Source organism: Callorhinchus milii, unplaced genomic scaffold (genome assembly GCF_018977255.1).
Source record: "Callorhinchus milii isolate IMCB2004 unplaced genomic scaffold, IMCB_Cmil_1.0 Scaffold259, whole genome shotgun sequence".
NCBI lineage: Eukaryota > Metazoa > Chordata > Chondrichthyes > Chimaeriformes > Callorhinchidae > Callorhinchus > Callorhinchus milii.
In genome coordinates, this window is record NW_024705000.1 from 51,577 (window position 1) to 67,302 (window position 15,726).

The 15,726-nt window shown below is 40.6% G+C and overlaps 1 protein-coding gene across 1 annotated transcript; it reads left to right on the plus strand.

The window, feature by feature from the left end:
- Positions 1 to 77: 77 nt before the first annotated feature.
- Positions 78 to 15,726, plus strand: taf15 (TAF15 RNA polymerase II, TATA box binding protein (TBP)-associated factor). The gene is made up of 16 exons (XM_007896566.2): positions 78 to 156; positions 1,820 to 1,859; positions 3,050 to 3,101; positions 5,263 to 5,356; positions 5,442 to 5,589; positions 5,843 to 5,949; positions 6,469 to 6,619; positions 11,057 to 11,091; positions 11,682 to 11,714; positions 12,637 to 12,743; positions 12,832 to 12,961; positions 13,636 to 13,728; positions 13,816 to 13,888; positions 14,171 to 14,244; positions 14,585 to 14,687; positions 15,557 to 15,726. The coding sequence occupies exons 1-16, from the start codon at positions 150 to 152 to the stop codon at positions 15,594 to 15,596; spliced, it is 1,287 nt and encodes a 428-aa protein (XP_007894757.1). The 5' UTR covers positions 78 to 149; the 3' UTR covers positions 15,597 to 15,726.

The following is a 15,726-nucleotide window of genomic DNA, read 5'->3' on the forward strand; positions in this document are numbered from 1 at the left end:
ATCCTCCCCCCCCCACCTTTTCCTACCTTCTCTTCCCCCCCCCCCACCACCAGGAGCGAGTTGGTACAAGCCAGACCGCCATTTACCGTTGAGCCCAGCGAGTGCGATCGAGGTCTCAGTGTGTATGTGTGAGGCAACGCGGGCGCAGCATGTCCGGTAAGACTCGAGTCCAGTCGCCTGGACGATAACAAAAACAAAGCGACCGGCCGCACTCTCCCCCTCTCTCGCCCGCCTGGGCCTGGTCCGCGGGCGGGAAGACGAAGCCGGTGGTGGGAGAGGGGGAGAGGGGGTGGTGCTTATTAAAGACGGGAGCATCGTGGCTCAGGTTAGGCCCGAAGCCCGTCACTCAGCAACAACCCTCCCACCCCTTGTCTTTCTCACAAAACACACACACACACACCCACCCCAGCGGCCTGAGGGGCAGCTTTACCCGCTCCTTAACTCGCTTTGAGGTAAACTCCGCAGGAAGAGGCCGCGAGTGACGCTTCTCTCCGGCGCCGGGCCTTCGCCGTCGCCTTTTTTTCTCTCCGCCCCCCCCCCCCCCCCCAAAAAAAAAATATGGAGGCGTTCTTGAAGCTCGCCGCCCGGCACGGTTTTTACCCTGTGGGTGGTGGGTGGAGGCGGGGGGGGGGTTTCGGGAGGGGATTCAGTCGTGCTGTTAAATAACGTGAGGGGGGGAGGGAGGGGTGGAGGCGAGGCCTGTGGCATGACTGCTGGCCTCCTGACCGGGCTCCCGAGGCAGCTTGAGGGAGAAAGGCGGGTGACGCAGTTCCAAATGCTGGGCTGGGCGCCATTTTGAGGGAAGAGCCTTGAGGAGAGCGACCCCCTCGTCTTCCCTCCCTCCCTCCCTCCACCACCAAATAAAATGGAACGGATTCATCAACCCATCTGCTCTCTCTCTCCCCCGAGGCTCGTGCCGGTGCTTCAATACCAAGCCGCCTGCTTTTGTAACCAGAAGGAGACGGCGCCCTCTTTTCCCCCTGTAACCTTGATAGCACAAATACAAACTGATCTCTCCTCTTGTGAGGACCGAATTACTCAAGTGGTCCAGTGCAAGAGTTTTTTTTTTCTCTCTCCCCCCCCCCCTCTCCCAACGTGCTGACCAAATTTGGAGCACGAGTGAGTGAATACAGTGGCCTTAAAGGATGCTTAGGCATATTTTAACAAACCCACCCCATTTTTCTGCGAGGATGCCCAAGTTCTTTTGGTCGGGTTATTCGTTCGCATCCTCAAACATTTAATCTGACTTTTTTTTTAATAAAAAAAAGCATTGGTTAGGGGACATGTGTTAAATAGTGCATCATACACGGATATCAAGCCCGTAGTTAATTTGAAACGTTGCTCTTATACAGCACAATAAAGACTGAAGCAAGGAGACGTGCCTATTTCTTTAAAAAGATTCACTTGCATTGATTTAGGGGTGCAGATTAGAGATTAGGATTTCATTTTGAAATGTTCACGTTGGTGTCAAAATTTTATTTTGATACATTCTGCTTTCATATTCTGCTTACTATGCTTGAACTCTTAATTTAGTGCAACATTTTAAAGGCATTCAGTTTATTTGCTCAAAGATAGTTCTGGATTCCTGAAGGTAGCCTTCGAGTTATTTTTTTCACTTGTTTTTTCTAAGGTATTTTAACTGAGCTTTGTGGGAATGTTAACTAGCTGTTGTCAAAATAGAATTGCCACATGTTGCTTTCTCTCACAAGACTGGTACACTGCTAATCTTTGTATTTGTGAAAATCATTAGACTGAACTGGATTGAGAGGTTTTACTGATTGCAAACCCATCACTGATGTTTTACTTTTTTAATACTAGTATTTTGGAAATTACAGTCAGCCTGGAGCTCAAGCACAAAGGTATGTGTGCATGTTAGTGGATTAAGGATTGTTTTGTTCTCAAAGACTGACTTCTGTATACTGTACTTTAAAACTTGACAATCGGTGCCATAAAGGTCCATGTAACACAATACAAATGCATACTTAAAACTTTGATCCTCTGTAAGGTTTCAGCCTTTAAGTCATTGCTCAAATGGTCATAGGTGTTTTATGCCATTCTGTGCTTGTTTCCCTATTTGGGAAATGGATTGAAGTGGTAAATTATTGGTAAGATGCATACAGTGCCAAGTAGAAAGGATTTTCGATCGGTTTCTAAAATGTTAATAGTTCAAGTTATCCTGCATTGAAAGGCTAAAAAATGTACAAGACTGAAGGAAGACTCCCAAGATGAAAATAGCTTTAAACAATGGAATTGAGAAGATTAACTGTAATTTTAGTGTGGATTGCCATTGCATAAATAAGCTAACTTTTTTAGTGTTGCAGGGAAAAACCTAAAAATGGGTGCATAGCTTCAAATGAAATTGTCAGCTATGCAGCTCTTAAGTTACCACTGAGTGGGAGTCAATTTTATTTAGAATTGAATGCCAATGTGAATTCTTGGTTTTATATAATAGCATTGGTAAATTTGAGGCCTTAAAAATGTTGCCTTAAAAAAACCTTGGAGATATGTTGTTGTGTGGTGCTTTCCTAATCTTGTGACAATGTTCAACTCATTAATGCCCGGTTTCTTTTTCTGCCGAAGGTTTAATAAATGTTATTCTCCACACATTAGTATTGCACAGGTGTCAGCCGGGCATAGTTGGTAGCACTCACTTCTGTTTCAGAAGGTTGTAGGTTCGAGCCCCAAGTGGGACTTTGAGATTCAATCTTGGCTGACATTCACTTCAATATTGAGTGAGAGATGCATTGTTGGAGGCACAGTCCTTTGGATGACATGTTAAACAGAGGTCTCGTTCAGGTGGATGCTAAATATCCCATGTCACTATTGGAAAAAGAGGAGTTTCTCCTGGTGTCATAGCAAACAATCCTCCAGATAAAATTGGACATTTACCTCATGACTGCTTGAATGGGCATTGCTGTATTCAAATTGATATAGAAAATGGGCAGGGTATTCTGCCCAGAATGTCTTGTATAGCTTTCTGCAGAATCTGAAGCTTGTCATCTTTTTGGATCCTATTATTTACCTTTCTTCCCCCTCACCTTTCTTGCAGCTATGGAGCATATGCTTCTCAGTCGGGCCAAAGTTATGGACATGCTGCACAGGTGTGTGATTCTAGGTGAATTAGGTTGAACACTACATGGAGATGATGACTGGCCATGTTGTGATCAGCCTTGCCAAAAAAAGGCCAGTGAACTTTTTCTATAGTGCTATATTTGTATCTTTGATGTAAGTATTGACTTGTGGAAAGAACAGGCTGCTTTATCCACCGGTTATCAATGCTAGTCAAAACAATGTGATGTTAATGTTAACAGTTAACCAATTGAAAAAGGGTGGCTAATTTTGAAGTGGGATGTATCTCATGTGATTGTGCTCAAGGAACTACCCCCCCCCCACTCCCTGCAAAGGTAATCTTTTGCAGAGCTAATCTTGGTTCTCATTAAACTGGCCCATAAAATGTTATGATACAAATTTGCTTTCTGCAAAGACTTTCTGCTGATATATCCGATATTGTGACCTTGGGAAGCCCAGCCTGATCTTATCATGGATGGACAATACAGGATTTAGGCTAGTGCTGAAAAATAACTTTAAAAGAATCCATCCCTCAAGCATGTGATTATGCCTTATTCAACAATTGTGTTTAATCTCATTCAGGTTTAAAATGTGCTATTTTTTTCCCACCTGCTAAGGTAAGTCCTTTGTAGTGCCATGCTTCTCACCGAATCAATAGAATTCTCGTTTTATTTGTTTCTCAGTCTTCATATTCATCTTATGCATGTGCACATGTATTCTGCAGGTTGAGTTACATACACGGTTTAACATTTACGGCTGCTGCTGTTTTGGTTGAGAATTCCATAAGATAACCTCATTGTACACCATTGTAAGAGAGTAACTCCCACACTCTGAAAGTAGCTGCTTGGGAGGATCGGTGAATGGCACCTGGTGCCTCTCAGCTGCTTTGCAACAACAGCGATTTATTCTATGTCCGTCCCATCACTGGTGCAGCATGTTGATGCTTCTCTCAGTATGCTACGCCACCTAAATGTGACAGAATCTATAAGATGAGCAGCAACTAGTTGTTGGGTGTATTAATTATTCTTGTATGTTGTACACCCATTGTGGCGTTAATTTAATTTCAACTTCAGATGCTTAGTTGCTGAAGTCACCCTTGTCTAGCCAGCATTCTGAAGTGGTCCAGATTGTTACTTTCCTGTATGAACTAACTTTGCTGCTTTACCTGTCCATTTCCTTTTGCCACTGGTATTTCAGCAGTGGATTAATATTTAATAATGCAACCTTGTCTTCCCCTTATGAAAGCATTGCATATTACAATCTTATATTTTGAGTTTCCTATAAAATAGATTGTTTGTTTAAAAAAATCCAGCACAAGAGTTCCCAGTTGGACTATGGTCGGGTTCCCAACTTATTTCATCTGGAACACGTGAAGCAGAATAGCAATTATTGCGAATGTGTCCTGCCTGCTTAGGCAGGTTACTCACGTGCTTAAAGCTTAGTTTGGAGTGATGTTTGAATTGCAGAATATCCCAGGTTTTTTTTGGTTATTCATTTATTTTCAAACTCATTTTTAAGTGCTTCCACACTTTTGCCCTGTCTCTTAATATCCTGCAGTCCTCCCTCCCCACTGTTAACTCAAGATTGTTTTGTGTCCTCTGTCCTACTTTTGGCAGGTGAAATTTCAGCCACTTTGTCCCACTCGAGGAAAACTGCCTTTGTGCCTTCAGTCACTCATTCCTATCCCTTCCACTATTAGGCTCCCACTCTGTCTGTGAAAGATGCTGTTTTATAAGTGGAAGCTTTACTTTTGTTCATATTCCGATACCGGATTTTTAACCAATCTTGGTTGTGATTTCTTGTATGTAAAGCTTAATGTGGTCTGACTTCAGAATATTCATTGCAACCGTATGTTGTACCCCTGCAATATTTAGAAGGGCCTGTTAATGAGGGAACTATATTGGGCCCTGGTCCAATGAAACCGTATCCATAAACCAAGAATTCTTCCCATTTGGGGTAACTGACTAATTGAAATATACATATTGTGAGATTATTGTGATTGTTGTGTGAAACTGCAGTTGGCCCGTGGGTGTGCAACCTCTATGGCACAGGAAGTTGCAGCAGGGTAGTTTCAAAACATTCAAAACAATATTTCATCAGCAAAATAGTTATTTGGAATGGAAAAGGTGGGAGTTAAGTTGTCTTTGTTGCACCTAAAATATTTTTGTAACTTTTTTTCTCTTTCCTTCTAAGGGCTATGGTGGTTATGGGCAGTCTGATTCTTCTGGGTATGGGCACAGCCAAACTCAAAGTGGGTATGGTTCAGGTTATGGACAGTCGAAGCCAGGTATGTCATGTTTTTAATTCTGAGCTTTATCTTAATTCTGAAATATGGCTATATGTATTCTAATCGTATTTGTTCTGTTGTGCAGGAGTAAATTCTCAGTCGTCAACGCAAAGCTATGCGCAGCATGGTCAGGGTTATGGGTCTTCTAGCTATGGAAGTGATAGCTCCCAGAATACTTATGGACAACAATCAGGCTATGGAGGCTATGGACAGCAGTCAGATTCTTCTGCCAGGTGATAATGTCATAATCTAAGTGCAACCTTTTCTTTGCCTATAATAGACATTTTGCTAGATAAAAGCTGGTTTGTAAAATGTCATTTATGTGAAAGTGTGCTAATGTAAACGCAAGCTATCTTTGGAAGCTCTTAGCATAGATTGGTCTATCTGATATTGATATTCAATGTTATGGATTCTCTTTCCAGTGATTGAGTGAAATCCTAGTGAACAAAAGGATGACCATTAAGATGACGTGTGTTTTTGTTTCAGCTATAGCTCAAAACCCCCGACAGATTACGGTAGCCAGCAAGGACATTATGGTCATCAAACATCTTATCCTCCACCTCACGAGAGCTACGGTCAGCAGAGTGCAGGAGGTAATCTATTCATTTTTGAATTTAAATAAACATTGGTCACACTAAAGGGGAGAAAGAGTATTTAGTTTGTTTTTGTGTGACAATTTTTTTTCCCCTCCACCCACACTTGTTTGTCGCTCTGGATGTTTTCATAATAAATGTAGCCAGGCTATTTAACTGTAGGTGGGGCTTGCAGATGAACATAACTATACAACTTTTTCAGCAGACTTGCTGAATGTTAATCAGTAATCCCGCTGACTTTTTTAGCCCAGTAATGCAACATAAAACCCACTTGATGTAGCTTTCTGGGCTTTATGTCTCGGTACTACACTCGGTGACTCATTTAACCCCTCACCAACACAGCAGCCAGGCAATCCTATTCATTTTGAATTCAAAGTATTTCACAGATTAGTCCCAGAACTTTGTCATTTCGATCTCTTGTGGATAAAATTCTGAAGGTGAAAGCAAATCATATCAATAAATAGATTTATTTTTAAATCAATGAAATGCAGTGTTTTTAACTTTTTTATTTTCCTTCAGATGACTATGAGCAGGAGAGACCTGCTAGAAGTAAATATGGAGATGACAGCTGGAGCTATAACAGGCCGCCGGGTAATGGGGGTAGAAGCCGTGGAGGATTTAGCCATGGTGGCTATGACAGTGATTCTAGAGCGGGACGTGGTCGAATGGGGTAGGTGTTTTATCATTATCCTTGTTTAAAATACGAATCTGTGCAATGGAATCTATAACCTTAAGTTGATTTGTGTATGTTTAATGGCACAACCTGCCTTTTTTCAAAGGTGAGTTTAAAATAGCTCAACTAACATTTTCTATTTTAACTCAACTAGGGGGTGGGAATCTACTGAATTGACATTGTTGCTACATATCGTTTAAGAAGAGCTCCCAACTCTAAATTTCAGCTAATCAGTACTAATTAATTCTGCTTTTATTTGGAGAGAAATGTTTAAATACTCCTAATTTTACAGTATCCACTAACTTATTTAAGATGAATATTGTATCTGATGTTCACTGCTTATATTAATGGGTTGAGAGATTTTGGTCCAGGAAACATCACTTTTGACAACTGTGCTGTGCTCCTCAGACTGGAATTTCAATGCATTGGAAGTCAGACTGGGCTAGTTAATGTCTGGCCTGAAATTGGAGATTCTAACTGAGAGAATTGGTTAGTGAGCAGTATGCAAGGATAACCACTTTCTCTACCTGTGTAGAGCAGCTTGCTCCATGTTCCCCACCCAGTCTGCCCCACCATCGGTGGTCGAGCATCCAGCCACCCTGTGGAACTCCATCCCACATCCCTTCGCCTGGCTTCCTCCCCCTCTTGCCTTCTTCAAGGCACGACTTAAGACCCTCCTCTTCAACCATGCCTTCGGCCACCCTTCTACCCCTACCCTCCACCACCCCAAATTCATGACTGTTCAGTGCCTTGGAACGTCCTCCCAACGTGAAAGGTGCCATACAAATGTAATTTGTTGTTGTATATGCTTTTAAATGCAAATCTTGCATCGTTTCCAAAGCATCCTTATAAATCTGGTTCCTCAGACGAGGTCACCAAAACTGGATCGAAGAACATTGGGAATTATATTGGCACCAGCTTCTGAAATGTTTAAACTAGTGACATGTCAAGTATATGGTCCATGTATGTAAGTCTAAATGCTATGTAAAACAAAGATTGTCCTGGGTTCTTTTAAGAATAAGACATCTTCATAGTATTCGGATACAAACCAGTACATAGAAAGTGTTCCATTGAAACTGCAATCCTCTTTTCACTGTATAAGCAACTGGTGCGTAAATGGCAGACAAATCCAGATTTAGATCTTTTTGCATTCTCCCCACTGACGGATGGTCTTGTACTTGTGTACTGTACTTGGTGTCTATTTTTACTCTGTTGTGGTATTTACTGCCTGTGGCATTAAGTGGCAGGATACATCACAAACTGTTCCTAAAAGTATATAACAATCAATGAACTAACATTGCCTTTATTTAAGGGACCGATCAGTAGATTCCAGTAAAATATTTATGGCAGGAATGTGGAACTTGTTCTTTAGCCTTGTGTTGGTCCAATAATTTCTTGGGGATGCTTTGAGTAAGAACAGAGTGTTTAGTACTTCAATAATCAAATGGAAGGTGTGGGAGAAAGTTAGCCACTCAGGCAAGTGCCTATCTTTTGAACTACCTGGTAATGTGTGTTGCAATGTAAGTGTAAAACTGTAAATATAAGAATTGCTAGACAAAAGAGGTCCAAGGTCCATATAGTTCGCCTTCCACCATCCTGGCAGATGCATGCACAAGTCATGTCCCAAACTATATACTGTATTGCGAGATCTTATTTCCTAAAAGCAAAACTCTTAATTTGCTTTTGTAAGAGTCAACACTTTTTGGTTCCACTGTCTCCTGAGGGAGCCTGTTCCATACATACATTTACTACTTGCTTACTAACTTAAGTCATTGGAATTTAAATGAACAGAACTTATTTTTAAAAGTCTCCTTTTTTGTTCCCTCCCGGCTATACTTGTCTGTTATGAAACTAGACGGCTTCACAGAATGCTTCTATACATTTTATTGGTTGCTTCATTGAACACTATTCAGTATTTTAAAATGTTCTGTAACAAATTATCACATACTTTCTAGTCGTTTTCAATTCTGTTTGTGAAAGTTTGGGATGGTCAACAATCTGCTCCACATGTGCTCTAGGTTTGGATGAATTACTCTTTAGTTGAATAATTTTGGTAACTTTTTGGGCTCTTCTTTGTATTTCTGGCTTGTCATGGGGGTGTGCGAGACAGACCAGAGTTAATCAATAAGACCATTAAATAGAGCTTACAGGCCAGTCATTATGCTTGTAGGCGTGTCATATTGTGGTCTGACATCTCAAAGCTTGAAGTTAATGGAGGTACTTGGGTGACGTTGCTTCACCAGTTGTATGGGAATTTGGTTACAAGCAGTTGCAAATGGCACTATCTGAAAATGCTTCTTTCAATAAAAGGCCACTAACACTATTGGGATTGAATAATGGTGTGCCATGTAATAGAAATGTTTGTTACAGACGTGGTATACATACAAACAGCTTGGAAGTACTTCGGTAACCTTTTTATTCATTTCACAAGATTGCAGTATGTTCACAGTTCTTTTAACATTCTTGAGTGGAACAAGGAAAAGAGGTAAAAGTTCTATTTTGCAGTGCCATGTTTTCATAGCTGAATGCCACCCATTAAGTATCAGTATCTAAGAATGCATTCTGTTCCCTCTGTGTGAGATCTAGAACAACAACAAATGTGATTGTTCAAAATATTGTGCAATAATTTTAAACTGATTCTGGTTTGGGTAATGTAAAGTTGCAATAAATCAAATAGAGAAACTGCAATCTATTGGTTTGCATGGAGGATCTGAAGCCCTAACACCACATCAGTATATGCATTTATGGCAGTGGGGGAATTCCATCTGTTGCGGAAGTTGCCTGCTGCTCTTTTAAAATCTACTATAAGGAAATTATTTCCTTAATCTAGTACAGTTTACAATGCTGCCTATCAGTTACGTAGAGGTATATTCTGAGATTGGTGCATCAGTTGGGTGTGACACTAAACTTGTCTTGTTACAGTGAATGATGTATCTGTTTTAAGAAACCCTGATATGGATGTTTCGTAAAGCTTTTTCGAATGAATCTCTTTTGAATGCTCCATTGACCTTTACCATATTAAAGGCTAAATGAGAAGCGAAGTCTTTCGGTGCTTTCCTCTTGCATATTCTGGTCAGATGTCATAACTCTGGTCAGATGTCTTCTGGACTGGAGCTTCTCATCATGAATCTACAATGGGACCAACTCCGATAAGTGTCTCCACTGTAAACAAAGTGGACTGCCCCTGGTTATTTAGAAGGCACAGAAGCAACTTTCCCTCATTTGGAATTCTACATCCAGAAGGATGCCAATCATAGTACTTTGGAGCCATTTGCTAACTTGGTTGGCGTTGACTTTGGCTGCTTAGTGCCATTTTGAGGAAGGATGAGGAGTCATGAAAGCACTTTCAGATGACCTTGCCTTAAAAGCATTTTTATTGCTTGGGGTTGGGTAAAATGGAAACAACAAATGGTTGTGTTTTTTTTAGTAGAAAATGGGCAACACCAGCCTGTGGCTCTTTCTCCGTCTATTCTCAACTCCCATCTGTTCCATGTTATGGTTCTGAATGACGTACACTCGATTCCTATTTAAAAGCTTGTACGTTCACTGCACATACTACCAAATACAAACATAAGTCGGTTAGTTTGGAAACCTGAAATTATTGTGTTCAGCATGAAATTTGATATGCTGATTTAAACTTCTAAACCCCCCACCCAGATATTGAACAAAATTATTCAAGAAAATGGCTTCCAGTTACTGTAAGGAAACATTTATACTAGTTCAAAATACTACCATCTAGGAATGTACTCTCTTCCTTACTCATCCAAAAGATTAGAGGACCCATGTTATAGCTTCCACATTCATATTTGAGCCCAGGCTTGTGTGTATGCTGATTTGAAATAAGACTATTAAAGTTGAATGTTCTGTGTTAACTTGCTCTACATTTTGTGTGCTACAGGTTTCAGAGTGAATGAACTAATACACTTCTCGACCATCACTTAACTGAAGCTCAAATATTACACAAACCCATAGTGTTAAACTGCACAAACTCAAAACATTAAGAATGCACATTTGTAACTATCTATTCAACGAATCCCAAGAAAAAGCTGAATCATGAGCAAATCTAGAAACCCTCAGATGAAGGGAATGTTGACTTTAATAAACCAAATGGTAGACACATTTGCAACAGCACTAAGATATTTTTCCAAAGGGTTCTTCGGTGTGTCTTGTGTTTTGCGAAGGTGCTAAAATTTGGCATTCTTAAAATGGTATTTGTTTTAAGTAAAAAGGGAACTTGGAACAGCCTTTTTTCCCCATGAAGGCAAAACTATTTGGGTTTTAAACGACCGAGTTGTGCCACCAATAGCAAATAAGAATGTGTCTTGAGACGCAACATTGGATCAGGTCAAGATTTTTTTTTAAAAAAAGCCATTTTGGTTTCAACTTGTAACTGACATGAGGAAGGCATCATTTCTTCAATTTTTTCCTCTGCAGTGGTGGTGACCGTGGTGGCTTCAATAATTTTGGTGGTAAGTGGAGAGTATCGGAACTGTTTCAGTGAAAATTTGTATGAAAGTTGTGACTTAAAGCCACCATTTCCTCATAACTTCCAGTATGGGAGCGTTCAGCATAAACTACCATGACTGAGTGTATTCAACCTGGAACTACGCATGCAGTCTTATAAAGGTTGTGGGGTTTTCTGTACAGTTGCATCAACATAACTGAATTATTGGAACTTGAGAAGATGTGTTTACCCAAGTGGGAGGTGGGTGGGGCAAATCAACAAAAGTGCTGCCTTCGAAAGTGTAGAGCTTAAATTGCACAACATAGTAACAGAGAGGAGTTGCATTCCTGTGGTTTTTAATACAATTGATGGGATACGATCAGCATGATGCTATTGGACACCACCTTGATGAAACGAAGCAATGAATGTTGATATGCAGGTCAATTCTAAACTTAAGTAGAAAGGCTTTTAAATGTGTCTTGTGGTTAACGTTGTACACAAAGAAGATGGAGGATTAATCATGTTTGCATCTCTGAATGTTCTTGCATAGTGTAATTTTTGGTGTCTTAAATCTGAAGTCCAGTGAAATAGTAACTGGAGCTCTTACCTCCGCAGGCTCAAGAGACCATGGTCAAGGATCTAATCCAGGTAGGACAGCTTAAATATTCTTTTCCCTTCCCTTCACCCCCCACATTTTAAGTATAGTTTGTAGCAATATTCCAATAAACTTTCTACTGGAGGCTTGTCGGTCTGATTGATTTATCTCTTTCATGCGTTTTGTTACAAAGATGTTTGAGCATCAGTTTACCGAACAATGTCATGGTGATTCTAATGAATTCTGATTTAATAAAGATGCATTTCCAATCGGTACTTGTCAGACTACAACCATGGATCTGTAGCCAATGTCAAAATAAAGTATTCAGTTCATTTGTTCAGTCTTAGTATTAGCAATTTTCAGAACTTATTTGCAGTACACTTCTGGTGTCTTAACTGTGGAGAAAGCTAGTTTGGTTTCTCAGGGTTTTTTTTTCCCCTTCAAAATGTGTCAGCAGTTTTCTTTTTGCTAAATTTAGATCTTGGTACTATGAAGTTTTACCCAATGTTTCTAGAATAACAAAGTAGTGCCGTTGCTTGATGGTCATATCTTTCATGTTTTGTTGGTTTGGATTTGCTTCTGTTAGTCTACTTAAGGCTCCACAACAGACTGAAGATATAGCTATCCAGCTACATAATTCTTGTGCTGTTACGAAAAATAATTTAAGTATTTATTTCCTCAGTCTTCTGGCTTGTGCTCCAGTATCTCTGCCTTCCATCTTATGTTGATATGCTGATTGATTTTTTTTATTCCTCTTGAGTATCTGAAATTGCTAAGGAATTTCATTGTTTGGCTCTGTTAGAATGTTAATTTAAGTAAAAATGCGTTACAAACCTTTAACTTTAGAATCTTAAATTGCCGAAGTTTGGTCCTTGGAGACTTTCAGGTAGTTCAAAGTATCTAGTATCTTTAGGAACTGAACTATCAATGCTACGAAACTGTCATGTTGGCTTAATGCGTGTTTTACACCTGCAGGTTCGGAAGATAACTCCGATAACAACACCATTTTCGTCCAGGGTCTAGGCGAAGATGTGTCAACTGACCAAGTCGCTGACTTCTTCAAACAAATTGGAGTGATTAAGGTTCGTGCACACTTTCTACTTTTAACCCATGCGGGGCTGTAGGAGCATTTGCCAATAAATTTCTTACTGGGATTCTTCTGCTTACTAGATTAATAAGAAAACTGGAAATGCAATGATCAACCTCTACACTGACAAAGCTACTGGTAAACTGAAGGGTGAAGCCACGGTGTCCTTTGATGACCCACCATCAGCAAAAGCAGCGATTGATTGGTTTGACGGTACGTTATCCTGCTTAAATGCCTTTGCACAAAATGCCTACCGATTTTTTTTTTATTATTTTTGGAGTGGGTGTGGGGAGAAGAAACTTAACTGCATGAGAAGTGAGTAACCATTTGGCTGTTAGAGAAATTGAGGTGCAATGCTATTTGCAACAAGTAGCCCTGTCCTGAATGTGCTGATATTCAGTAGCATTGCTGTGACATTTTTTTGTAGAAAACCACCAATGGTGGAGTCCATATGTATGGGATTCATTGGCCTCAGGGGTCACTAACTTTAGCCATTTAAACTACCATGCATTCAAGCAGCTATCTAAATCGGGAAAAGGAAAGATGTCTGAAGGAATGGCACATTAAAGAACCTTCCCAGGTTGGTATTTGATTTTTTTTCAGTGTTTTGTAGATTTAAAACCCCGCCTCTTATCACAATAGACTTGCAAATAGAGACAACTACCTCCTTAGTAAAATGCTTCAAGATGATGCTGTGCGCCCCTTTGAAAGATGTTAATTCACAATGGAAAACTGGCAATTTTTTTTGTTCATTGGGGTGGGTAACCAAAAGTGTACAGGACAGAGCCACAAAATTCAAACATTTGTAGAGGCTTTTTGGACAGCAAATGGTTCTAAATTCAGTTTGCTCCCAAAGAAATGAACTTTTGTGTATGTTCGGCTTTTAGGAAAGGAATTCCATGGCAACACAATCAAGGTTTCCTTTGCAACAAGACGGTCAGAGTTTGTACGAGGTGGCAGAGGTGGAGGTGGACGCGGAGGTACACATTTGTTTGGGAGTGGGTGAAACTGAGAATATTTTGCAAAAGAGCGACGTGCAGTTTGACTTACAGTGGTTAATCCCTTAGGTGGTGGCCGAGGATTTGGTCGCTTTCAGGGTGGAGGCGCTCCGAGAGGTGATGACTGGAATTGCCCGAATCAGTAAGTGGTTTACAACAATCTGCATTTACACAGGGTCTGGGTGCCTTACTTTCCGAATTGATGTGGGTGCATTTGTCTGACTTCTGAGTTATGTAATGTGTGAATTTACAAGTTAGTTTTGAGATGTCTAGAAGATGTGATGAGGCACTATATCAAATGCAAGTATTATTAGCATTCGGTGAATCAGAAGTGGATGAAAATTCAAAGCCATTTTGTTTTCCCATCATCGAGCATGCAAGGTGATGAGACTCGCGGTTAAATTTTCGTTTGTTCTTCTTTCAGATCGTGCGGCAATGTGAACTTTGCTTGGAGAAATGAATGTAATCAGTGCAAGACGCCCCGAGCTGATGGTGGTGGTAAATATTGACACCAGGGTTCCTAGGGCTATTGCATTTCTCTACAGATTTTTTATTTTTGTCATCTTACTGATTTGTTGGGTTATTGGGAGGTGGGGAGTGGAGAGAGGGCTCGAAAGTGCACCGGAGTCAGACGTAGTGAAATTTCTGGTTAACGTGCTTGTGTATATTGTGCATAACCTGGTGCTCTGTCCCTGAGTGCAGTAATGTGTGGTGCATAATTGGTCTCGAGCTGCCTGCCTAATGCGTTGGGCTGATGACATTGCCTTGAGGATTCCAGGCAAAGCCTGGATTTCTCAAGGAATTCGTTAAACAGTCCAGTTCCCCGCTTTTCCTGTAGAACACCATGGTGGTGGCAGAGGTGGATTCCGAGGGCGTGGAGGATTCCGCGGAGGAAGAGGTGGAGACCGTGGATACGGTGGCTCCGGGAAAATGGGAGGAAGGTATGAACCCAAGTACAATGTTCCTATTAAATAATCCTTACTGTTAGTATCTTGTGTATCGTCCCCTCTGAAGTTGCTAACTTGTGCAGTTCATGAGTGCCATCTTGCCCCCAATGTGAGCCATGACACAGATAGATACAACAACTACTTGGATTTATATAGAGCTCTCCACGCCGGAAGGCGTCTCAGAGTGCTTAAAGCTACACCCACTATGGGAAGATCAACACTGAAGCTATTGTGTTCTACACTGAATCATAGTAGGGTTGTTGATTGAATAGTTGGATGAAAGAATCCTAGTTGTTCTCCGTGCCGCCGCCCCCCCCATACCAAATAGTCCTTCAAAAAAAATAATAAGTTGGTCAGTTCACTTTACAGAATATCCTGTGAAGCGCTTTGACACGTCTAGAAGACGTGATAAGGGGCTATATCAAATGCAAGGATTATTATAATAGCTGACATTAGCTAACTCACCACAGATTGGAGATTGAAATTGCGACCTTCTTGTTCTGTATGGATCAGTTCCACACGTTGAGCTGTGTTTACCAACTGAGAGGGAGCCCTTGAAATGTCATAAAGTTTGTGGCCATCTCTACAACAAGAAGATTACATTTGTATAGCACCTTTCACGTCGGGAGGACGTCCCAAGGCGCTGACTTACTGTACACTTTTAACGTATGACCTCAACATGTGGTGATTGATTGCATTGCTGTAGAACTCCATTATAATCACTCAACTTAGTGAAAGGACTGGGAAAACACAGCACTATTTTATCTAATCTGTTTTAGAACCAGATGTGGTAGCATTTCCTACAGGCAGTTGATAATCATTTGGATGGTCTTACATGTGCGGAAACTTTGACTTTCTTTCAGACCTGATTATAGATCAGATCGACGTGACCGGCCTTACTGAAAGCATCCTGGGAACAAGATTTTTTTGTTTTTTGTTTATTTTGCTTTAGTGGTGCTTTAACATTGATGCAATGTAATGTACTTTTTCACTATGTATTTGGAGACTAAGATTAAAATGAATTTTTAATAAA